The sequence below is a fragment of the Scyliorhinus torazame genome, chromosome 17 (genome assembly GCF_047496885.1).
Source record: "Scyliorhinus torazame isolate Kashiwa2021f chromosome 17, sScyTor2.1, whole genome shotgun sequence".
In the NCBI taxonomy this organism is placed as follows: Eukaryota; Metazoa; Chordata; class Chondrichthyes; order Carcharhiniformes; family Scyliorhinidae; genus Scyliorhinus; species Scyliorhinus torazame.
Window position 1 is genome coordinate 34,040,101 of NC_092723.1, and position 25,232 is coordinate 34,065,332.

General features: G+C 45.7%; 1 protein-coding gene across 5 annotated transcripts in view; it reads left to right on the forward strand.

The window, feature by feature from the left end:
* Positions 1-25,232, forward strand: part of celsr2 (cadherin, EGF LAG seven-pass G-type receptor 2) — a 430,851-nt gene that overhangs the window by 195,097 nt on the left and 210,522 nt on the right. For all 5 annotated transcript variants that reach the window (XM_072480304.1, XM_072480305.1, XM_072480307.1 and 2 more), the window contains exon 3: positions 14,533-14,755. In XM_072480304.1, coding sequence (XP_072336405.1) covers positions 14,533-14,755 — 223 coding nt within the window. The remainder of the gene's footprint in view (positions 1-14,532; positions 14,756-25,232) is intronic.

Here is a 25,232-nt window from a genome sequence, read left to right on the forward strand (position 1 = left end):
TCTGGAAGTCTAGGTATGTCACATCCACAGGTTCCCCATTATCCACCTTGCTGGTTACATCCTCAAAGAACTCAAACAAGTTTGTCATGCATGACTTACCCTTCATAAAACCATGCTGAAAATGGTGGATTGAGCTTCTCTTTCCAAATGCTCAGTCACCTCCTCCTTAATGATTGATTCCAGCAACTTCCCCACCACCGAGGACAAACTAACTGGTCTATAGTTTACTACCTTTAGTTTCTCTCCCTTTTTGAATAGGGGCATCACGTTGGCATGTTTCCAATCCACTGGGACCCTTCCAGAATCCAGGGAAATCTGAAATATCATAACCAATGCATCCACTATCTCTGCAGCCACCTCCCTTAATATGCTAGGTTGCAGGCCATCAGGTTCCGGAGAGTTATTTGCCTTTAATCCCATCAATTTATTCAATACCGTCTCCCCAGTGATGTTTATTGCACCAAGTTCCCCTGCATTAACTGTAGTTTTTGAATTCTGTTTATTATCTCCTACGTGAAGACAGACAAAGTATTGGGTCAGTGCCTCCGCCATCTCTGTGGTCCCTATTACTATCTCACCAGTATCATCCTCTAAAGGGCCAACATTTACTTCAGCTATTCTCTTCCTCTTTGTATACTTATAGAAGCTTTTGGTAAGAGTGCTTATGTTTTCTGCTAGTTTCCTTTCGTAGTTCATCTTGGCTCTTTTGATTTTATTTTGAGTAACCTTTTGCTGAAACTTAAAGTTCTCCCAATACTCCAGCTTATCACTGGCTTTTGCAGTATGGTGTGCACCGTACTACACAATTGTCTGCTCTCCAGAAGGTGTTGCTAGGTTGTGGTTCTACATCGACTTCATGCACATGATGGTTCTTATTGTGCGAGAATGGACACTAAGCATTGCCAAACCGATTGCTTCTAAAAAAAAACCCTAGCTCTGCTCAGTATTGTTCCCACCTAATGTCCACATATACACAATCCAGTTCAGTCAACAAATAGTAAGGAAGTGTGAAAGCCGTAGCTAATTCTCCTCATGCTGGAGCAGAAGTATTCTATTCCCCGAGATACATTATATTAAAATATCAGTGACAGTGCTGACAGATTAAAAATAGAGATTTCCCCCAATGATTCCTCTGCATATTAATTTTGCAGTCTGGACTATGCTGTTCTGTGAAGATACTGAATGAATTCTGGCCATTTTCCCACATGGGTCACCCTTGAACATAGAACATACAGTGAAGAAGGATGCCATTCGGCCCATCGAGTCTACACCGACCCACTTAAGCCCTCACTTCCACCCTATCCCCGTAACCCAATAACCCCTCCGAATCTTTTTTGGACACTAAGGGCAATTTGGCATGGTCAATCCACCTAACCTGCACATCTTTGGACAGTGGGAGGAAACCGGAGCACCCGGAGGAAACCCACACAGACACGGGGAGGACATGCAGACTCCACACAGACAGTGACCCAAGCCGGGAATCGAACCTGGGACCCTGGTGCTGTGAAGCCACAGTGCTAGCCACTTGTGCTACCGTGCTGCCCTCTTGCTTACTTTAAAAAAGAAATGTATTTATTCAAAGTTTTTCAATAATTTTACAAAACACTCTAAAAAGGAAAATAATACAAGGAAAGAAGGGCAACATGCTAATAAAACAAAACAACTTAACCCTCTAAGTGATAAACAGTTTAACAACCTAACACCCAACTCAAAACAAAATTGGGTATGAGCCCCTTACAAAAAGGCAAATAAATCAGCCTGCCCGCCCCCCCCCCGGTTGCTGCTGCTGTTGACCTCCACCTAACATTCCATAAGAAAGTCAAGGAACGGTTGCCACCGCCTGGAGAAGCCCTGCAAGGAGCCTCGCAAGGCAAATGTTATCTTCTCTAGCCTGAGAAACCCCGCCATGTCGTTGACCCAAGCCTCTACGCTTGGGGGCTTTACGTCCCTCCACATTCACAAGCCATCTCCGGGCTACCAAGGAGGCAAAAGCCAGGACTCCGGCCTCTTGCGACTCCTGCACTCCCGGATCATCCGATACCCCAAATATCGCTATCCCCCAGCTCGATTTTACCCGAGTATCCAAGACCTTGGACATAGAACATAGAACATTACAGCGCAGTACAGGCCCTTCGGCCCTCGATGTTGCGCCGTCCTGTGAAACCACTCTAAAGCCCATCTACACTATTCCCTTATTGTCCATATGTCTATCCAATGACCATTTGAAGTCCTCAGTGTTGGCAAGTCCACTACTGTTGCAGGCAGGGCATTCCATGCCCTTACTATTCTCTGAGTAAAGAACCTACCTCTGACATCTGTCTTATATCTATCTCCCCTCAATTTAAAGGTATGTCCCCTCGTGCTAGACATCACCATCCAAGGAAAAAGGCTCTCACTGTCCACCCTATCCAATCCTCTGATCATCTTGTATGCCTCAATTAAGTCACCTCTTAACCTTCTCTCTAACGAAAACAGCCTCAAGTCCCTCCGCCTTGCCTCTTAAGATCTTCCCTCCATACCAGGCAACATTCTGGTAAATCTCCTCTGCACCCTTTCCAATGCTTCCACATCCTTCCTATAATGCGGCGACCAGAATTGCACGCAATACTCCAAATGCGGCCGCACCAGAGTGTTGTATAGCTGCAACATGACCTCATGGCTCCTAAACTCAATCCCTCTACCAATAAAAGCTAATACACCGTACGCCTTCTTAACAACCCTCTCAACCTGGGTGGCAACTTTCAGGGATCTATGTACATGGACACCGAGATCTCTCTGTTCATCCACACTGCTAAGAATCTTACCATTAGCCCAGTACTCTGTCTTCCTGTTATTCCTTCCAAAATGAATCACCTCACACTTTTCTGCATTAAACTCCATTTGCCACCTCTCAGACAAGCGCTGCAGCTTATCTATGTCCCTCTGTAACTTGTAACATCCTTCCGCACTGTCCACAACTCCACCGACTTTAGTGTCATCTGCAAATTTACTCACCCATCCTTCTACGCCCTCCTGCAGGTCATTTATAAAAATGACAAACAGCAGTGGCCCCAAAACAGATCCTTGTGGTACACCACTAGTAACTGGACTCCAGTCTGAACACTTCCCATCAACCACCACCCTTTTTCTTCTTCCAGCTAGCCAATTTCTGATCCAAACTGCTAAATCTCCCTGAATCCCATGCTTCCGTATTTTCTGCAGTAGCCTACCGTGGGGAACCTTATCAAACGCTTTACTGAAATCCATATACACCACATCAACTGCTTTACCCTCATCCACCTGTTTGATCACCTTCTCAAAGAACTCATTAAGGTTTGTGAGGCACAACCTACCCGTCACAAAACCGTGTTGAGTATGTCTGATCAAATTATTCCTTTCCAGATGGTTATACACCCTATCTCTTATAAACCTTTCCAAGATTTTGCCCACAACAGAAGTAAGGCTCACTGGTCATATAGTTACCGGGGTTGTCTCTACTCCCCTTCTTGAACAAGGGGACAACATTTGCTATCCTCCAGTCTTCTGGCACTATTCATGTAGACAAAGATGACTTAAAGATCAAAGCCAAAGGCTCAGCAATCTCCTCCCTAGGTTCCCAGAGAATCCTAGGATAAATCCCATCCGGCCCAGGGAACTTATCTATTTTCACACTTTCCAGAATTGTTAACACCTCCTCCTTATGAACCTCAAGCCCTTCTAGTCTAGTAGCCTGAATCTCAGTATTCTCCTCGACAACATTGTCTTTTTCCTGTGTGAATACTGATGAAAAATATTCATTTAGCACCTCTCCTAGCTCCTCGGACTCCACGCACAACTTCCCACTACTGTCCTTGACTGGCCCTACTCTTACCCTAGTCATTTTTTTATTCCTGACATATCTACAGAAAGCTTTAGGGTTATCCTTGATCCTACCTGCCAAAGACTTCTCATGTCCCCTCCTGTCTCTTCTTAGCTCTCTCTTTAGGTCCTTCCTAGCTAACTTGTAACTCTTGAGTGCCCTAACTGAACCTTCATGCCTGCCTCTTCACCCTGTCCCTACGAGTGGAAGGCAATGACAAATCACCAGTGACACCAATCACAGCCTGTGTTTCATGGCAGATTTTTTGTTCCCGCTGCTTGTCAATGGGATTTCCTGTTGAAGACACCCCACGCTGCCGGCTAAGGGGGTGGGCTACATTTAAATTGATGCCTGCAGCCCCCCAATACCTTGTTCAAGTAGTTGTACTTCACTTTTAAGGCAGATTAGTTAGTAGAGGTAGATGGTGTGAGAAAGTGCGATGAAAGGTGCAAGATGCTCCAGAACCAAACCTAATCTTGTCTTCATCTAGCCTCCGTAGCCAACATTTTGCTGCAGGCCCCAGTGAATAACAATAGGGGAGGTGTATCCTGTCTGCTCCACCTCCGGCCTATCAGTGAGGCAAAAGCTAACACATCAGCCTCTTTCCCCACCTGCACTCACAGATTCTCCGACACCTCGAATATCGGCATCACCATGAGCTTGGGGCCACCTTCACTCCCCACATCTCCGACATAACCTTTGAAACAGCCTCCCAGAACTCCATCTACTTCGGGCAAGACCAGAACATGTGAGTGTGGTTTGTCGGCCCTCTTGAATACCGCCCACATTTATCCTTCGCCCCCGCGTAAAATCGAGCCATTCATGGTACTGTCATGCGCACTCTATGTACCACTTGGAACTGAATTAGGCTCAATCTTGCACAAGAGGAGATCACTCTATACCCCCACTTCGGATACTCCCCCAGCTCGTCCTTCAACTTGCGTTTTACCTCCCATCGAGGCCCTCTCCCTCTCCATTAGCTCCTCATAAATATCGGCAACCCTACCTTCCCCTATCTCGTCTTCAGACATATCTTTTCAAGCAACAACGGAGGTGGCAATCTCGGAAAAGTGGCCAACTTCTTCCTCCCAAAATCCCTGATTTGCAAAGACTAAAACTCAAACCTCCCCACCAACGCTCCCAATTCTGCAAACCCGCCCTTCATGAACAAATCCCTGAAACTCTCTATCCTCTCCCGCTCCCACGCCCTCAACACTGAGTCCAATCCTGCTGGCATAAATCGATATTTATCACAAATCAGCACCCGCAGCGACATGTCCTTCTACCACCCTCTGCAAGAAGCTTAAGAGGCCTTTTAAAGAAGGTGAAACAAGGCTGTGGAAGGATTTGAAAATGAGGTTGAGAACTTAATATTATTATTTAAAAAAAAAAAATTTTTAGAGTATCCAATTATTTCTTCCCCAATTAAGGGGCAATTTAACATGGGTCCTCGGCACCATGAGCCAGCAGTGCTGACCACTGCGCCACCATGCTGCCCAGAGAACTTAATATTAAATCTATTGTGGAACTTTGGAAAATGGAGATGGGAGGACAAGAAGAGAGGACATTGAACTAATTGAGTGCAGACGTGACCATAGTATATATAACAGTTTCATTGACAGAAAGGGTAAGATGAGTGGACCCAGGAAATACTGTGCAAGTGGAGATAGATAGGATGTGGAACACAACATCGTGATTTCAGATGACCAAGCTCAGTTTGTCTACTCATCATGGAGAGGGATGAATCATTGGTAAGAGAGAAGTGCTTATGGCAGGATCAGAAAACTGTGTCTAACACATCATGAAGTAATGAGTATTGCATTATAGATGTGCCATTTTTCAGATGAGACATTAAATTAAAACCCTGCCCATCTCCTCCAATTCACATGAATGTAAAAGATCCAAGTATGCTTGTCAAAAAAACCTAGTTCTCCCAATATCCTCGTCAACATTTTGCTTTGAATAACAAAACAAAAACAGATTAGGTGATTATTCGTCTCAATGCCATAAATAAATAAATAGAATCCTTCCATTATTTCAACATTTACCCTTGAAAGACTTCGTAATCATTTGCATTTCATTAGTGTATGAACAAATTTCACAGCTGGTAAATTAACAGAAGCCAGTTGAATTATTTAAGAGCAATGCCAATTGGCTATGTATTGTACATTTTACTAGAATATAAAAATATTTGTTCTGTTACAACATTATTCCTAGTACATAAATTGTCACGGTACAAGTTAAAGCTTAAAATAAGAGCAATGATTTATTAATTTTGTGCTGATGTGTGATGTTTCTGGACAAGTATCAGCAAATGATTTAACCATTACTGTTTATATCACTATTGCCTCACGCAGTCTGCAGGATTACTGTGTGACTTTTTAGATTAGGAGAGACTGCTTGAATGGACTTAATTGTACAGTAGCAGTAGTATAGCTCTAATTATGAAAGGAATGTTTTTACGCCCACCGTTAAGCTTTTATGGTGGCCAGGAGCAGCCACCATAATCACCACAAACCATTATTACTCGAACTTTAGCAATCTGTAACGTCTAACAGCTACACTGACATTCGTTTTATTAAATGTGTACAGGAACCTTTCAAGTACCACATGTATTACAGACTGCAGGAAGAAAGGGAATCCAGTTTAAACTGTAGTATTGAAACTTCACTTTGAATAAAAGAAAGAAGCATAAAAATGAGTGCTGAACAAAGGAATTGTATTGTAAGAATGCGTCATGCTGACAGGATTGATAAGAATATGTAATTAAAGCCTTGGGCAAGAACAAGTTAGTTTGAATTTACAATTACAATGAAATTAGAAAAGGTAAATTCATTCAGATCATGGCCAGAATTTAGGGAATGCTCACCAGGGAATATATGATATGAATGATTTTGATTCAAGGACAGTTGTGATTGGCTTTGTTCCTGAAAACTCATTTCTAGTACAAATGCTCTTGTACATGTATAACAGCTTGTACGATTTTTGATTTGAAAGAAAGAAAAGCCTGCATTTATACAGTGCCTTTCATGATTTCAGGATATCCTAATGTGCTCTGCTGACGATGAAGTACTTTTGAACTTTAGACATTTTTCGGAGATAGGAAATGTGATAGCCAATTTGCGCACAGCAAGTTCCCACATATAACAACATGAGAGTAGACAGATAATCTATTGTTTGATCATGTTGATTGAGGGATGAAATATTGGCCAGGACAAAGGATAACTGCCCTGCTCTTCTTCAAAATAGTGCCCGAGAGGGAAGATGAGGCCTTGTGGTCTCACCTGAAAGATGGACCCTCCCACTCTTCAAACGGCACTGGAATGTCGGCCTTGATTTTTGTGCTCAAGGCTCCAGAGTGGGTCATGAGCCTAAAACCTTTTTTTTTACAAGTTCAGAGAATCTAATTCATTTTTTTTCCAATTAAGGGGAAATTTAGCGTGGCCAATCCGCCTACCCTCCACATCTTTGGGTGAGATCCACACAGTCAGTGACCTGGGACCGGGATGGAACCCGGGTGCTCGGCGCCGTGAGGCAGCAGTGCTAACCATTGCGCCACCATGCCGCCCTGCTTAAATCCTTTTGACTCGAAAATTCACAAGGTCTGCCAATTGAGCTATTGACGTCCACACCGCCCCCCTGCCCCTGCCAAGAATAGGCATCCTCCCTCCCCACCATGGGAATGACGGATCGCCCCCTCCCCACAATACGCATGCATGAGGATGATGCAATGCCTCCTACCCCCCCCCCCCCCCTCCAGCCGACTCACCAGCCCACCATCAGATCCCCCCATCAAACCCGCCACCAGACCCTTCATCGGTCACCCCCACCAGTGCTCGCATCTGTCCTGGTCCACAAATTTTGATGCTCCGACCAAGAAAGCACAACAACATCTACACTTCTTCAGGAAACTAAGGGACTTCGGCATGTTGACATTGATTCTTACCAATTTTTACAGATTCACCTTAGAAAGCATCCTATCTGGCTGCATCACAGCCTAATATGGCAACTGCTCAGCCCAAGGTCATAAGAAACTACAGAGAGTCATGAACACAGCCCAGTCCATCACGCAAACCCACCTTCCATCCATTGATTCTGTCTACACCTCCCGCTGCCTTGGGAAAGCAGACAGCATAATCAAAGAGCCCTCCCACCTGGGTTATTCACTCTTCTAACTTCTTCATCGGGCAGGAGATACAAAGGTCTGAGAACACGTACGAACAGGCTCAAAAACAGCTTCTTCCCCGCTGTTATCAGAGTCCTGAATGACTCTCTTATGGGATTGATCTGATCTCTTCGCACAGGTGGATTGGCCATGATAAATTGCCCTTAGTGCCCAAAATTGCCCTTAGTGTTGGGTGGGGTTACTGAGTTATGGGGATCGGGTGGAGGTGTTGACCTTGGGTAGGGTGCCCTTTCCAAGAGCCGGTGCAGTCTCGATGGGCCGAATGGCCTCCTTCGGCACTGTAAATTCTATGTTAATCTATGTTAATCGTCTCTACCGTGTAGTACTGCACTCATGAAAACTGAAACTGAAACTGAAAATCGCTTATTGTCACAAGTAGGCTTCAAATGAAGTTACTGTGAATAGCCCCTAGTCGCCACATTCCGGCGCCTGTTCGGGGAGGCTGTTACGGGAATTGAACCGTGCTGCTGGCTTGCCTTGGTCTGCTTTCAAAGCCAGCCATTTAGCCCTGTGCTAAACAACCCCTGCTACTCATGATTGGAATGATCCATCTGGAGTGCACACAGAACAATACTTTTCACTGTACCTCGGTACACGTGATAATAAAACAAATCCAATTACACATCCTCATCAGACACCCCCATCAAAGTCCCATCAAAGGCCCCACCAGTCACCCCAACAGAGACCCCCATCTGTCACCCCACCAGAGACCCCATCAGATCCCCACTAGTCAACCCCATCAGAGACCCCCATCAGACCACCATCTGCTACCCCTATCATTTGGCCCCATTCAAATCCTCATCAGACCTCACACAGACCCCCCCTATCAGGTCCCCCATCCGTCATCCACATCAGACCCCACATTAGTCACCCCCATCAGTCACTCTTATCAGACCCACCATCAGAGACCCCATCAGATCACCCTCATGGGGAGGTTGATGGGGGTGACTGATGGGAGGGGGGTTCGATGGGGGGGGAGGGGGTATGCTGGGTCAACCCCTAAGACTCTTGGGGCCTGGCAGCGGCAGAGGGACACTTCATCTGTGCTCTGACCCCCTTGATCCCCCTTGGGCTCTACCGTGGTAGGGCTGCGCATGGCCAACTACTCACCAAAGTCCACCTGGTCAGGGTCAAAATATCACGGTTGGGGGGGGGGGGGGGCGCGAGGCGAGAGAGGCCCAGGCTTCAAGCCCGTTGGCCGCATGCATATGCATGCTTAACATTGATTTACATGTTACCGCCGGCGTGGGGCGGATAGGTCTCTGAGACCAGTAGCAGGGCAGAGGAGCATAGCAATGGGTCTGCCGCCCAACACCAATCTCGCCAATTCTTCGGGCAACCCGCCATTCTCCACCCGATGAGGAACCCCGTTACCGGCATCGGGCAATGGAGAATCCACGCCAATATTTTATGTGATTTCTGTATATGTGTGTCCTGTAAAACCTTTACGAAAGGTGTTCATGTAATGCAACCTATTCCTCCACCATTTCAGACATTGAACGTTAGGTGTGTTTTGTGAGGGCCACGAAGAATCCAGCACGAGTTTTAAGGATACAAAGTAATAACATTTATTTACAATAACATATATATATATATATATATAACAGCAGCAACTTCCCTTGCTGCACACTCCTTCCTGCTGGTTCCTAAACTGGCCAGCTTTATTTATACTTGGAGTTTACTAATGGTTTCTCCGCCCCCCTCATTGGGGAAGCTCATACTCCCACAGGATTGTGGGATTGTCATTAGTCCCCAGCCGATGGTAAGCAGGCAGGTTATAACAGCGTATGACCCATTTACAGACCTCCCTATCAATCTATTATCATCCTTCAAAAAAACCACTGATGCCAGGAACGTGCCATATCTGTCTGTTTAAATATGAAACATGACCTGGATCTGGGCCCTTTTCTTGGGAGAACTCCTACTGCACTAGATACAACAGAGGGAGATTGAAATATTGCACCAAAGCAACCTTTGTTGCTCTTAGTTCTTTGATGTGATTTATTCAACAGTTAAGTGTCCTTTCCTCTGTGGCTTGGGAGTTATGGGTGGGGTGGAGAATTATGTGGTGTGGAATAGCTTTGATGGTAAGTACTAAGGCTTGTTTGAATTATTGTTCAGTTGCTGATAATGTGCATGTTGGAGAAGGGCCTGAACCAGGGGCTTTGAGTTCTTGCTCACTTTGGCCAGTTACACCTACTATACAGAAGCTTGCTGTGATTTATTGCAATATTTTTAGCCCACAATTGCAATGTCACTTGAACCTAGAATTATACAGGAAAATAAGCAATCGTTTGGACATTTGCCCGGGTTTCTCATACATTATACTGAAGAGTGCTTTCATGTAAAAGCCAGCTTGTGGGAATTGCTACTGGTATTCTAGAGAATGGCCTAAGGGACAAACTCTAATTTCCCAAATGTAGAAAACAAATGAAGCCCAATCTTGAACTTAAATGTTATTTATCAAGCGTGGGCCAGTTGCTTGAAGCAAAGGCATTGGAAACCCTCTTTAGTTCTCCCACACTCTAAGTATAATTAATACGTCAGCTAAGTGTTTTTAATCACAATCTTAGCAATCAAAACCCATTCTATATTTTGTGGAAAAGGAATTCATTAAGCATGTAATATTTATTCCTTTCAATTTGAGTAGCTTAATTCAAATGATCTATTAATTCATGTTGAAATTCTTCAAAAATAAAAGCCTGCCATGCTGTTTTTTCAAAACTGCTTCATGATGACTGCCACTTTTTTTAATGGAGGAAATGTAACCTCACTTGGAGTATTAGCTTACTTCAAAAGTACCACATCAGAACATCCTCATCACTATAGAAATCATATCCCCTGGTTTATGTCATACAGTTATTACCCTTGTTGCTTGGAGGAAGGTCCCTCATTGCAGAGCTGTCAGAAGAATCTCAGAAACAAAACGTTAATGTAATCGAGTCTTAATTGGATTTGTACTGGTCCTGATATATTTTCTGTACCATCAAATCCATTCTCTAATGGATTTATCTTTCTGCCAGATTTAATCTCTCCACTCTTGGGCCTGATGCCCTGATGCTCTCTTGCTTCATAGTGCAGAATGGCCAGTAGCATACATTCCACCCCATTTACCTATCCCTTCTCTTTCTCTCCACCGTTTATTCCACTATCTCAAACAGTTTATATTCAAATGCAAGGCTCAGCTGGTTATTCAACTGTAATGGGCCTCATAATCAGATCCAAACGAATCTTCACTTAATATTCAAACATTAGTAGCTCTGGGATGTTGCTGTGGGTATGGGCGGCATTGTGGCACAATGGTTAGCACTGCTGTCTCACAGCTCCAGGGACCCGGGTTCAATTCTATCCTTGGGTGACTGTGTGGAGTTTGCACTTCTTCCCCGTGTCTGCGTGGGTTTCCTCCGGGTGTTCAGCTTTCCTCCCACAGTCCAAGATGTGCAGGTTAGGTGGATTGGCCACACTAGGTTGCTCCTTAGTATCTAAATGGATAGGTGGGGTTACTGGGTTACGGGGATAGGGTGGAGGCGTGGCCTTAAGTCGGGGTCCTCTTTCCAAGAGTCGGTGCAGACTCGATGGGCCAAATGGCCTCCTTCTGCACTGTAAATTCTATGATTTTATGACACATGATGGTGTTTCTGATTTCTAACCAAGAGAGGCAACCCTTGCAATGTTCCCCTGTTAACCCAGGGGAATGCAACCCTAGTTATGATCAACTAATGCAGCACAGAATGCTGAGTTACTGTTAGGCCTTCCAGCTCTGTTCATTTCAGCTACCCACTGAGTAAACAAACTGAACTATTGAGGAGCTAATAAATATGCTTAATAGTAGACCATAATTACTTTAATTGTTGGTGGTGTTTCACACTGTCAATCTCATGGAAAACATAGATGCCATCACATTGCCCAAAGTACTTGCCTAGATTCAAATTAACCATCCGAAGAAAGTTGGGAACTATTTGTTATTGGCCAAGATTGACAAAGGGGCAAGTGCCAACCTTTGCAAATTTTAAAAGATAAATATATATCCATAGATGTGGAAGACCATCGCGAAACCTATTGCTGTGAAAGTTTTGCTTACAGCAGGTCACTAATACCATGTGCAGGATTCATAGTCTTGGAGTACTAGTACAATGAATCCTCCTGGGTGGCACAGATGTTCTACATCGTAGAAACTAAAGGCCCAGCAATTGCAAGTCTACCTGTATGTTGTGACCCACACTAGTCACAATTAATGGAATTTGTCAGATACAAGGCATATCAAATATAGAATCTACTCTTATCACCTCAGTTGAAGACCTAACATCGAAATATCAAGAATGTTTTGACAAAATTGGCAGTTTCAAGGGAGCTGCAGCATTACACTTGTAGGAGAATGCAAGTCTATCAATTGATCCACCCTGTAAGTGCAGCATCCACTTACAAGACAAATTGAAGATCGAACTAGACAAAATGGAGATAGGTCGAATTAATAGAAGAGTACAAGAGTACATAGATTGGTGCAGTTTAATCACATGTTTCATAAAGAAGAACAGATCATTGAGTGCATACCTCAATCCACATGTTTAAGCTATGCTTTGAAAGCGTGGGCTGGATTCTCCGCAGCCCCACGCCGAAATTGCGTTTGGCGCGGGGGCAGAGAATCTAATTTCACGCCGAAATCGGGACCGGCGCTGGTCCGGTGATTCTCCGGTACTGTGTTCATGGAGTACTCTGCACGGCTGGAGGGCCATTGCCAGAGGCCTGCCCTGCGATCCTCTGCTGCCCTGGTGGGCGGGGGCGGGGGGATCGGACATTGGGAGGGCCTTATAGGCGGCCGGGCGATAGATCGGGTGGTCGGATCTTTGGGCGCGCGGCCAATCGGGGGGGAGCCTACATGTTTCAGCTGCCTTCGTGGTCCGAGTCCACCATGGCGCTTGGCATGGCCGCTGGAGGCCGCCGTCGTGCGCATGTGCGGACTCAAAACCGGAGGTGCAGGGGCCCGTATCCATAGCTAAAGCTGCGCGAATCACTCTGGGTCCCTGCTAGCCCCCTTTAGTTGAGTGAATCAGCTGATCTTTTTTATAGGCATCTTCGGCGTGAAACGCCAGTGTTTTTACGCCGGCGTGGGGACATAGTCCCATTTTGGGAGAATGCAGCCCGTTTTTACAAAATTCTCAAAATTAGAAGAGTTAAATCCAAGACTTGCAGGTGCAAAATTCTTCTTGAAACTTGATGTCAAGCATGGTTGGTTACTGGTTAGTACATCTTGCAGAGAATTCCCTGTGGGAGGAAACTGGAGCACGCAGAAATTGCAAACTTCACACCGACAGTCACCCAAAGCTGGAATCGAACCAGGGTCCCTGGTGCTATGAGGCAGCAGTGCTAACCACTCTGCCACTGTGCCACCCTAAAGAAGTGGAAAAAGATGACCAACATGCACAATAAAACTGCAGCTATAGAATTGCCAAGTTTACAGGTGGGCATACCAACGGATTATCTTTAAGTTCTAGAGACTCATAGATTCATCAATTCACTTATGTAATGGTAAATAAACATGAATATGTATTATAAATGGGTGTACCTCTTTGCAAGGTCAAAAGTATCTTTAAAAATAAAGGGGGATGTTGTGATATGCCATTACGCATGAGATCGCTGTAAGGGAAATGCATCATGTTGTCGCATCTAGGTTTTTCTTTTGCTTTGAGCAGAGCACAAGCTCTGATGTCTTCAAGTTTATTCCTAAGCATTACATATACCAATGTTATATCTCATAGGTTCATCGAGTTTTACAGCAGAGAAAGAGGCCCTTTGTCCTAGCATGTCTGTGCCACTTATCAAGCACCTGTTTATTCTCATTGAATGTTCTCATGTGCCCAGTATCAATAGGTGAACCCACAGCATGTTTACCCAATCCCTAACAAGTGCGATAAAACATAAACATATAGGTATTGTGTCTGAAAACTCCTTCATGACTAAACCCAGTGCTGTGGGACATTTGATATTTCAGAACTTGAGTATTTCTGAAGAAAGAGACTGCTGTCAAGGCAAAAAGACATTCTGCTGATCACACAAATGAGTAATGTTGTTTCTGAATTTCAGTGCTGGTGTGATGCTAGGTATGAAGGCTGTACTTCCTGATAATTGGTGGATCATATAAAACAGCACCTTCATTCAACTGTTCACAACAGGCAGAGTACTGATCCTATTAATCCAACCCATGCTTGTAAAACCCAAAACAAAGAGAAAGATTTTCCCGGAAATCGGCAAAGACAGATGGCAGGTGGGAAAAGCGGCCTTGAAGCTGCCGACAACAATGACGGCTTGCTCCGCCTTATCGTCCAGCACTTAGCAAGAAAACCTTCAATAATCGGGACCTTAAGTGTTACCTGTTTTTCTCTCCTCGGATGCTGCCAGACCACTGCATTTTTTTGTTTTTATTTCAAATTCCCAGCGTCTGCCATATTTTACTTTTGTTTTAAAACCAGATCTCCATGCTGAACACTAACATAATATCTCTGTTCTTCAGGTAATTACTGTGAGGTGAATTCCCGGTCAGGCCGCTGTTCTCCTGGAATTTGTCGGAATGGTGGGACATGCGTTAACCTGCTGGTCGGAGGTTTCAAGTGTGATTGCCTGCCCGGAGAGTATGAGAAGCCATATTGTGAGATGACCACTCGGAGCTTCCCTCCACAGTCATTCATAACCTTTAAAGGGTTGCGGCAGCGCTTTCACTTCAGCATCTCACTCACGTAAGTAAAGTGTTGCCAGTTACTGAGCCTTGCTTGACCCAATGGCTATTCCCTGGTAGCTCAGTTGGTGCATGCAGGTTGAGTGTTTAAGTTTGCTGTAATGAACCGAATGGTCATAGAATTAAGCCCAAGTGTATGCTGAATTAGCTGATGTCAACTTGATCATCAGAAGTAGTTTGGACACCACAGACTGGAGACAATAGGCAAACTCCTGATCACCTTTCAATTCAACAACAGCCATGCGTGAATACTAGTCAGCAACACCAATCTGTAGCTTGTCACTTTTATAATAATGTAATAATAAAGCCTGAAATTGCATGTGTCTCAGGCGTATTCATTCAGGCACAAGTTGTCTCTGTACCTGTTTTTTGGCTAGGCCTCTTACATCTAACTCAAGATTGGTGACTTGGGCAATGATTGGCTGCATCTAAGCATTAATCTGTATTGTTAGGAGAGGTGAGGAAAAAGTAATCTAATATAACCGATGGCTATATTAGCTGCAAAGGAAGTAGACTCCACAGGAAAAGACATTTGCGTTCATTAAATAACAGCAATTGCATCATGCAAGACAAATACTTAACTCATATCTGCAATAGGATTTTAAGGACAGGCATGAGAAGTCCTATTAGCCTCAAATAACACATTTTTCATTGATCTGTTTTTAAACAGGAATTTCGAGAATCGCTACTTTCCAAGAAATTGGTTAATTTGTTTTGACCTGTTTGATAGTTGATAACCTATTGTAGTGGTATGTACTAGGGGTAGTACGGTACCTGTGAAGCCGAGAGGCTATTGGCTGACAGGTCCCGGGTCCTGGTTGGATCTGCCGCCTGCTGGCTCCGCCCAGAAAGGCGGAGTATAAGAGCCCGGGTTCTCCCAGCAGCCGCATTCTGTAACTGAGCTGCTGGGGAACAAGTCTTGCTTAATAAAGCCTCGATTGACTTCATCACGTCTCGATTTGAGTGAGTAATTGTTGCTCTACACCTATCACAGAGTTGATTTTCACCTTTTTCATTTTAAAATCTCTGTGGAAAAGTTGTGAGCGTTGGTAACAATTCCGTACTCCAGAAAAGTGACGATTAACTGCAATGGTAAGAAGATAACAAATGAATATTACTGAGCAAATCCAGCAACTTTTACTCATTAGGAATGACAGTTGCTTGCTTTGGTTGAATAATATGGCCCATTTTGATACATAACTCTTGTGAAAATAAGCTGAGTTTAAGTGGGTTTGTAACCCACATTATTCCTGCTGTTCAAAAATTCAAACCTTCCAAACCCATGTCCTCTACCACCACAAGGGCAGAAGATGCTTGGGAACTCCACCACCTGCATGTTCCTCTCCAAGCCACGCACCATCCTGAGTTGGAAATATATTGGTGTTCTTCACTGTTGCTGGGTTAACATCCTCACTATCAGCAGTGTGGTTGTACCTTAATGACGTGGGCTTCAGGGGTTCAAGATGGCAGCTTACCACCACCTTCTTGAGGGCAATTAAGGATGGGCAATAAATTCTGACTTATGCCCCACAGTCCATAACTGAATACAAAAATGTTACATTTAGCAGGTCCTCATAGGTCTATGAGATTTGAAGAAGAAGGTAGTGTGAAAGAAAAATACTTGGTGAGTTGATACATAACACATTTCATTTTGTCTCAAGTACCTGCCATATTGAGAACCCATCTTGATTGGTGATGGAATGGATGAAAGATAAAACACAGAGGCTTGCTTGGTAGAATATTGTTGAAAAAAGAGACATGTTGCCAAAGTTTTCACCTTACAATAATCAGGACAAATGCAAGAATGCCAAAGTTTGAATGATCACAACAATTTTAGTACAAGAGGAAAGATTGATTGGTAAATTGATTCTGATTGACTGAGCCATTACCGTGGAGAAGGCAACACAGTAAAATAGGCACCCTATGCTCCCGGTAATTAAAAAAGAGTGCAAGGCTTGAACAAATTTTTTACGTTTGTCCTGATGAGTGCCTCATCCCACTGCGCCTCTTGTCATGAGGTGTGCAAGGCAGCTAAAATCTGTGACCAGCTTGTTTCCTCCTTGGGGTGTGGAAGTGTTTGTGTGTGGAGTATCGATCAAATCCTCGATCAGTGCCTGTTTGAGGATTTGGACATCAAGAATGTTGGGGGGCTGGGCATTGAGAGTCGCCCTTGTCGCCGATCCCTGCCTTACACCCGTCACCCCACATAGACCCCCATATCACTTACCTGTGGCCAGGGATCCCACTGCCTGTCCTTCCAGCAGCAGCCACAGCTTTCCCTGGGGTATTGCTGAGCACGAGCAGCTGGCTCTGATTGGCTGGCTGCTCTTGTTAGGCAAGTCTTCCACTGTTGGGTCTTAATTCCAGGGGAAGGCCCTTTCCTGATTTTGACATGTCTGATTGGCATGTGGTTTGGCGGTGCATGTCTTTCTCTGGCTCGCCAGCCAGCAGGCGAGACCATGATGCTTCAACAAGATTCGGTCGGCTATTTCGTGATTTGCTGAGTAATTTAGGAAGTTAAAAACCATGCTCGGCTTCCAAATACATACTTAAGGTAGATTAGTAGAGCAGCACGTGGTGCAGTGGGTTAGCCCTGTTGCCTCACCATGATACTTCAACAAGATTCCTTCGGCTATTTCGTGATTTGCTGAGTAATTTAGGAAGTGAAAAACCGTGCTAGGCTTCCAAATACATACTTAAGGTAGATTAGTAGGGCAGCACGGTGGCGCAGTGGGTTAGCCCTGTTGCCTCACGGCGCCGAGGTCCCAGGTTCGATCCCGGCTCTGGGTCACTGTCCGTGTGGAGTTTTCACATTCTCCCCGTGTTTACGTGGGTTTCGCCCCCACAACCCAAAGATGTGAAGGATAGGTGGACTGGCCACGTTAAAATTGCCCCTTAATTTGAAAAAATGAATTGGGCACTCTAAAGTTACAAAAAAAAAAGTAGATTAGTGGTATTCCGTTCTCACATGACATAAAAAACACAGACTGAACATAAACAAAAGAGAGGAAAAAGGTAAAAGGAAACAAGAGGGGCAAAAAGACAATTTGGGAATATTTGATCTGGAAGCTGATCTTGGAAGGTCCCTGTAGAAATGTGCATTAGCGTCAAGTCAGGGGAGTTTACAAGCGACCATCTTTGCCAGTGCCAGGAACGCCTGGGTCATTGTGACAATATTTGGCATGTGATGCATGTCACCTTTCAATGGAAAACTAAAGTTAAATCTATATATATATAAAATCACAATGTATGCAGATTAATTTACTGGCAATGTACATCAAATTGATCATGAAGACTGCGGAAATCCATTTAATGAAGGGATATTTCCATATTTTTTCCAGAAATAATTATGCACATTTTTAAACAGAGTGGCAATGCTGCCAATTACTCCAATTGATACCCTGCACTGCTAATGCCAGGTTTAATGAATTGTTGAGGAGCAGAGGGGCTGGTGTCACAAGAGGTTTGATTGATGCTGCTGCTGATTGTTTCTGAGCAAAGGCTCTGTTCATCTGTGAAACATGTTTGAAGTGTACTTTTGCGGGCTGAGTATAACCGTAACTCTCAGATATTTAATTCTGAGAGATTAGCTTTAATTGCTGCAAGGCTGTTTTAAAGGTATCCCTTAAGGGTACTCCATTATTGGAACATCATAATGGATTTTATGTGAATTGTCGCATAGTCTATTCATCATTCAGTAGAAAATGGTGCTATCTTCAGATACACAAGAGCTTTAATAAAAAAGGCTTTATTTGGACTTTTGTGTATGAAGAATATTTCTACTGAAACCATTCAGTAGTTTATCGTGGACCTGTAAAGCTGACTCTTGAATATCAGTAATGACACACTTATTATTTACAATGATATTCACTTACGTGTGCCTCGTGCATATGTGACAAGCCATTATTCATTGCGGTGCTTTAAATCTGAAGCTAACAGAGAGCTTTACAGATCCCAATGAACTGTTATCCATAACTTGAAAATTAAAAATACATGAACTGCTGTTCATTTCAAGGACCACATTTTCTGTGTAGTCAATATTTTATAGTCTAGTTACACACTCAGCCATTATTTTATAGACTTTGTCAATTCACAGGCAAGGTGGCACTCCTTCCAAGACCCATGGGCGGGATTCTGTCAGCCCAGGCCGGGCCAGAGAATCGGCGGGGCGGACACGAATTGTGCGACGCCGGAGAGTGGAGAATCGGCGCCATTGGTGCTGGCGCGGTCGGCACGGCGCCAATCAGGGGCCGCTCTGTGCAGTCCCCCCCGGGCGATTCTCGGCCCGGGATGGGGGTAGGGAGGGGGGTCCGACTCCGGGGAGGGGGGCCTCCGCTGTGGCCTGGCCCGCGATCGGGGCCTTCCTATCGGCGGGCCGGCCTCTTGGGCTGGGGGCTTCTTTTGTTCCGCGCCAGCCCCTGGAGCCCTATGCCATGTTGCGTCGGGGCCGACGCGGAGAAGGAAGCCACTGCGGATTTGGCACCGGTCCCCACTGAGCATACGCAGACCCGCGGCGCCCACCTGACGCTGGGATCGGCAGCTGGAGCAGCATGGGTCACTCCAGTGCCGTGCTGGCCCCCTGTAGGGGTCAGAATCGCTGCTCCTGAGGCCATGTTGACGCCGTGGAGAAACGCGATGGTGTTTACGACGGCATCAACACATAGCCTCAGGATCAGAGAATCCCACCCAATATACATTAGTCCAACTTCCTTGTCATAAATGCCAACAATTTGGGGCAGCATGATGGTGCAGCGGTTAGCACTGCTGCCTCACGGCACCTAGGACCCAGGCTCGATCCCGGCCCTGGATCACTGTCCGTGTGGAATTTGCACATTCTCCCCGTGTCTGCTCAGGTCTTACCGCCACAACCCCAAAATATGAGCAGGATAGGTGGATTGGCCACGCTAAATTGCCCCTTAAGTGGAAAAAAAGAATTGGGTACACTAAATTTATAAAAAAATAAATGGCAACAATTCCATTACCCTTTTTTGATTACTTTTAGTGACTGTGCACGAGATTTTAGCAATTTGTGTACATGGAAAGCTAAATCCCTTGCTCCTCCGCAACCTCTAATTTGGCCCATTGAATCTGCACTGCCCTAACCCCACCGAACCTTTGCGGCACTAAGGGGAAATTTTAGCATGACCAATCCACCTAACTTGCACATCTTTGGTCTGTGGGGGGAAACAGGAGCACCCAGAGGAAACCCACGCAGACACGTGGAGAAAGTGCAAACTCCACAGAGACAGTCACCCATGGCTGGAATTGAACCCGGGTCCTTGGTTCTGTGAGGCAGCAGTGCTAACATCTGTGCCACCGTGTCGCCCCTGTAATGGGCCAGGGTTTAGAGAACACCAAAATATATCATGGAATTCACCTGACCCACAACTTTTAATAGATTTTGGTTATGAGGAGCACAAGGGCCCACTTTCCAGGTGTTATGCAACAGAGATCTTGGGCGGGATTCAGTGATGCTGAGGCTGTGTTGACGCCGTCGGAAACGCCGTCGAGAAACGCGACGGCGTCAACACAGCCTCAGGATCAGCAATTCTGGCCCCTACGGCACTGGAGCAGTTCACGCCGCTCCAGCTGCTGATCCCGGCATGAACTGGGCGCCGCTGGATCCACGCATGCGCAGTGGCACCGGCGCCAACGCGCGCATGTGCAGTGGCTTCCTTCAACGCTCTGGACCCGACGCACCATGATGCAGGACTACAGGGGCCAGCGCGGAAGAAAGGAGGCCGCCAGCCAGAGAGGCCGGCTCGCCGATCGGTAGGCCTCGATCGCGGGCCAGGATACATTGGAGGCCACCCCGGGGGTCGGACCCCCCCCTCCCTCCTCTGCCCCCACAGGCCGCCCCCCCGACCCTTCCACGCCGAGTTCCCGCCGGCTGAGAACATGTGTGGACGGCGCCGGCAGGACTCGGCATTTTTACGACGGCCAGGTCGCATAGAGCGGCCCCCGTCCAGTGCCGCACCAACCACACCAGCGTCGGGGCGGCGTAGCGCGATTTGCGCCAGTCGCGGGGATTCTCCGGCCCGGCCCTGGGCTGAGAGAATCCCACCCCTTAAGTATTTTTAAACAAAACAATGTTTATTCTATGAATCCAGTTAACATTTTATCAACACACAGTAAACATCTTATCAAGTACCAACACAAATACCTCCCCAAAGATACAGTACTCTGTAGGTAGCCATGAGTAACTTTTCGAACAACATCCATAAGCCAAGCACCCTTTTTCCCCACAAAACAGTGGGCGGGATTCTCCCAGCCCTGCGCCGCGCCGGAGAATCCCCGCGAACGGGCCACCCCGCCCTGACGGTGGCACGTGATTCTCTGCAGTGCGGAGAATCGGAGCCATTGGTGCCCACGTGGTTGGCGTGGCGCCAGTCGCGGCCAATCCGCCGAATCTCCGGCCCGAATGGGCCGAGGAAAAGAGCCGAGTCCCACCAGCGTCGTTCTAACCTGCTCTGGGCCGGCTGGACTTCGGCGTGTAAGGGTTGGGTGGCGGCCTGTGGGGGGGAGGAGGGGGTCCAACCCCGGGGGGGGGCCTCCGATGTGGCCTGGCCCACGATCGGAACCCACCGATCGGCAGGCCAGCCTCTGTGGCTGGGATCCTCCTTTCCTACGCGCCAGCCCCTGTAGCCCTGCGCCATGTTCTGTCGGGGCCGGCGCATTGAAGGAGGCCACTGTGCATTTCCATGTTGCCGCCGGCGCAACCGCGCATGCGCAGATCCCACTGCACACAGTTTGCACCGGGATCTGCAGTTGGAGCGGCGCAAACCGCTCCAGTGCCGTCAGGGGCCAGAATTAGACATGGGAGCGGCCCGTTCCCGCCGTCGTAAAACGCGACAGCGTTTGCGACGGCATGGACACTGCCACGGGATTGGAGAATCCCGCCCTATAGGTTTGCATTCCTTACAGAAACGGGTATTACTTTGAAGTTATCACGTGGTCTGGAGACATTCTTTAGCATGCAGAGAGATAGACCAAAATACGCCTTCTTGGTTTGAATTCAGCTCCCGAACTGAAAACGAAACCAAAATAACACTCAGAGACACTAAGCAGCTTCCAGCTTAATACAAAAGTAAAAAGCAGAGCCAGAGCCCAGCTCCACCCACACAGTGACATCACTGCAGCCATTTGAGAAGACAAACATTTCTTATAGTGACATTCCCATCACACCCCAACATGGGTTGCTATTATAGTAAAATCAAATAACAGAAATTTCTATTGCCGGTATTGTCGCACCAGTGCTGAAAGTACTCAACAGGCCAGGGGGTATCTGTGGAGTGGGAAACAGAGAGTTAATGTTTCAAGTCAACAACCTTTCATCAGAATCAGTAGAAATCTAATAAACGGATGTAATCATTATTTTGTGTTAGAATAATCATTTTGCACTTCTGAGTGGAATTGGTTTGCTTCAGTTGTGCTACTCAAAATTACAATAAACAAAAACAGCACTAATTCAAACAAGACAAATGAAATATTATGTTAGAAGTCTGAAGAATTTCTTAGACTGCCACCACTACAATCTTTTTGGGATATCCACCAATTGTCTTATATTCCTTTCAGAGTCTGACACAGCAAAGTGTTTGAGCTTCACTTTATTACTCTAGAATGGGATTTATAAATGGATTTGTACAGGGTGTGAAGTGCTTGACCAATTTAATGGAATTGAATGTAGTTGAGGTGAAGGCATGTGGGTGTTGAACATATCAATTTTCAGAAGATGTTTTGTGAGGGTTGCTATGTCAGAACCTTCTGGAAGTGAATGAATGCAACTGCATGAGAAACAAAGATGTCAGAGACAGAAGGCAGATAATGGAGTTAATGGATTTTTTTAGATTGTGGCTAGAGGCTGTTTTGAGATGTTTATTTTTGGTTTCCATTGATGTAAATATATTCAAATGTCGAAGTATATTCAAATGTCGAAGTATGAGAATAATTTTTAATTTACAAACGTACCAAACCAGAGTGTAGCAAAGAGTGAAGAAGAGTGAGGACATTGCAAGAGAATGTAAGCATGCTAGTAGGGTGTGCATAGATATGATGGGCACAATTCACCAAGAAAAAAAGGAGTCCTGTTTTGGTCGCGGATGACGGTGTATTTCTAGGAGCCTCCTGCACCGAGAACAACCCCGCTGTCAAGCGGGACTTTGGGGGTTTTTTGGCCTTGGTTGGGAATGCCCCGCCAAGGCCGCACTTAACTCACTTTGCTCGTCAGTGCAGGAAAAGATCGGGGTGGCATCACAATCATGGAAAACCTGGAACCCGGACACTTTGGCAGTGCCACAGCCAGCCTGGAATTGCCGCTCAGGCATCTGGAAGTGCTGAGGTGACATTGCCAGGATGGCACTGCCACAGTGCCCTGGTGGCACTATCAAGATGCCATGCTGGCAGTGCTAAGGTGCTTGGGTAGCAGCCGGTGTGCCAGGAGACTGCCCTGCCCAGAGCCTGACCACCTGGGGCCTCCGATGGCCTGGGAGATCTCTCCGCCGCCCCCCCCCCCCCCCCTCTCCCAACGAGGTGCTGTTACGCCAGGTCCATGTTAGTGTGGACCACTGCTAAATGGCGCCCAATCGAGGCCTCGCTTGGGAAGCCGTTATTTCCTGGGCGCCGGGATAATCTGGCGCAGACATATTTAACTGAGCCAAGTGGCTCATGTAAATATGTTAATCTGGATCTCACCCAGTGAGGGAGAGATCCAGATTGCGATGTCTCACGAGATCAAACGGTTTCCAAAATGTCGCAAATCTCGGGAGACTTAACGGCATTGGCGCGTCACTGAGTCAGGCGTGATAAGGCCGTTCGATCGTGCCCAGTGTGTACAGATTTGTTATTAGTTTACTGGATGTGGGCATCGCTGGCTGGGTCATTATTTATTGCACATCCTTAATTCCCTTTGCGAAGGCGCTGGTGAGTGCTTTCCTGGTCCTCTGGAGTTCCTGTGGTGTAGGTACACCCACACTGCTGTTAGAGAGGATGTTCCAGAATTATGATCCAGTGACAGTAAAAAAACAGCCAATATATTTTGATGTCAGGATGGTGAGTGACTTGGAGGGGAACTTCCACGTGCTGGCATTCCCACATGTCTGCTGCCCTTGTCTTTCTAGATAGCAAAAGCCGTGGGTTTGGAAGTCCAATTCAGTTATATTGTGGCAGTTTTAAGAAAAATAATTGGAGCCAAGAAATGTTGCAGTGAAAAGAAGTAAACCATGATTGTTCTGAGTTCAGGAACAGAAAGATGCCAGGACATTGATCTTAAAGCTAGAAGTACAGATAGAAAGTGTCGTAAAAAGACAAATGGGATTCAGATATTATATTCAATTCTTAGAGTCAGTGTTAGGGCAGAAGTTTGGCCAGCACTAATAATTTTAGGATCCAACTGGTGAAATATTTATTTAAACTGAAAACCAGAGGCAGCCCTGTCATTACTACACTTTGATTGAGAGAGACAATTGCTGAAACAAATGTTTAAGACAACAAATGTGTCAATACTTTGCTTATCATTTTACCCGATGATTATAATCGAGCACAATGGGGATGTAGGGAACAGTAATAGGTGCTGGTTGGAAAATATGGGAGGGTAAAGTTGATCTCCACAAGTAACTGAATATTGAATGTGTAAGCAACAAGTGAGTCAATAGCCATTCATTTTGCTCTGAAAGAAAGGCACACAGGGATCAGGGAGTAAACGGGGTGATTTCACACATCTAGTTCGTGGTTGCATTCACGAAGAGCATGTGTCAGAAAATCAAGACTACAATGTTGTGGCCTTCGGTTCAATTCTTTCCCCCTAGGATTATGAGATCACGGAATCACTAGAATATAATTACTGTTTACCGGCCGTAACACAAAAGGAGTACAAGCTTATAAATAGCTGTGACATAATTCAGTGTGAGTTCTTAATTTGCCTTTCTCTAGTTGCATAATAATATTGACAATGCACACCAATTTTCATGGTAGTCATGTCTGCACCTTCTTCAGCCTTAAGACCAGACAGTTGCTGCAATAAATTCTTCCTTCGGCCATTCATTCCACTTGCACTTTCCTTACACAATGGCACAGGTTCAAACATTAACAACAGCGCCGCACTTCTGATCAGTTCCTCACTGTGGAAACACTTGATCCCACAGAGGAGAGAAAGAACTCTTCTGGGAAGGATTATCAGCTCTCAACACCAGGCAAACACTGTTGCTGACGAGCTGTCAGGTGGTGTGACTGGGGTTTTTGTTGCCAGCAAGATATCCAAGGTGATCATTAAACAGAATCACTGTAAATAAATGTGCCTTTCCCATGATTAAAATTGGACTTACACCTTTGTTTTGATCTATCCAATAAGTTTAACTTAAATTTGTAGTTAAGAATTGCTAAAATCAAACACAAAATGACATTATCTAAAGAAAAGGCAAGCTTGACAGAAACGGATTTGAAGTTATATTTGTAGTGTGCGGTGTTTTGTTATGTTTCCTTTG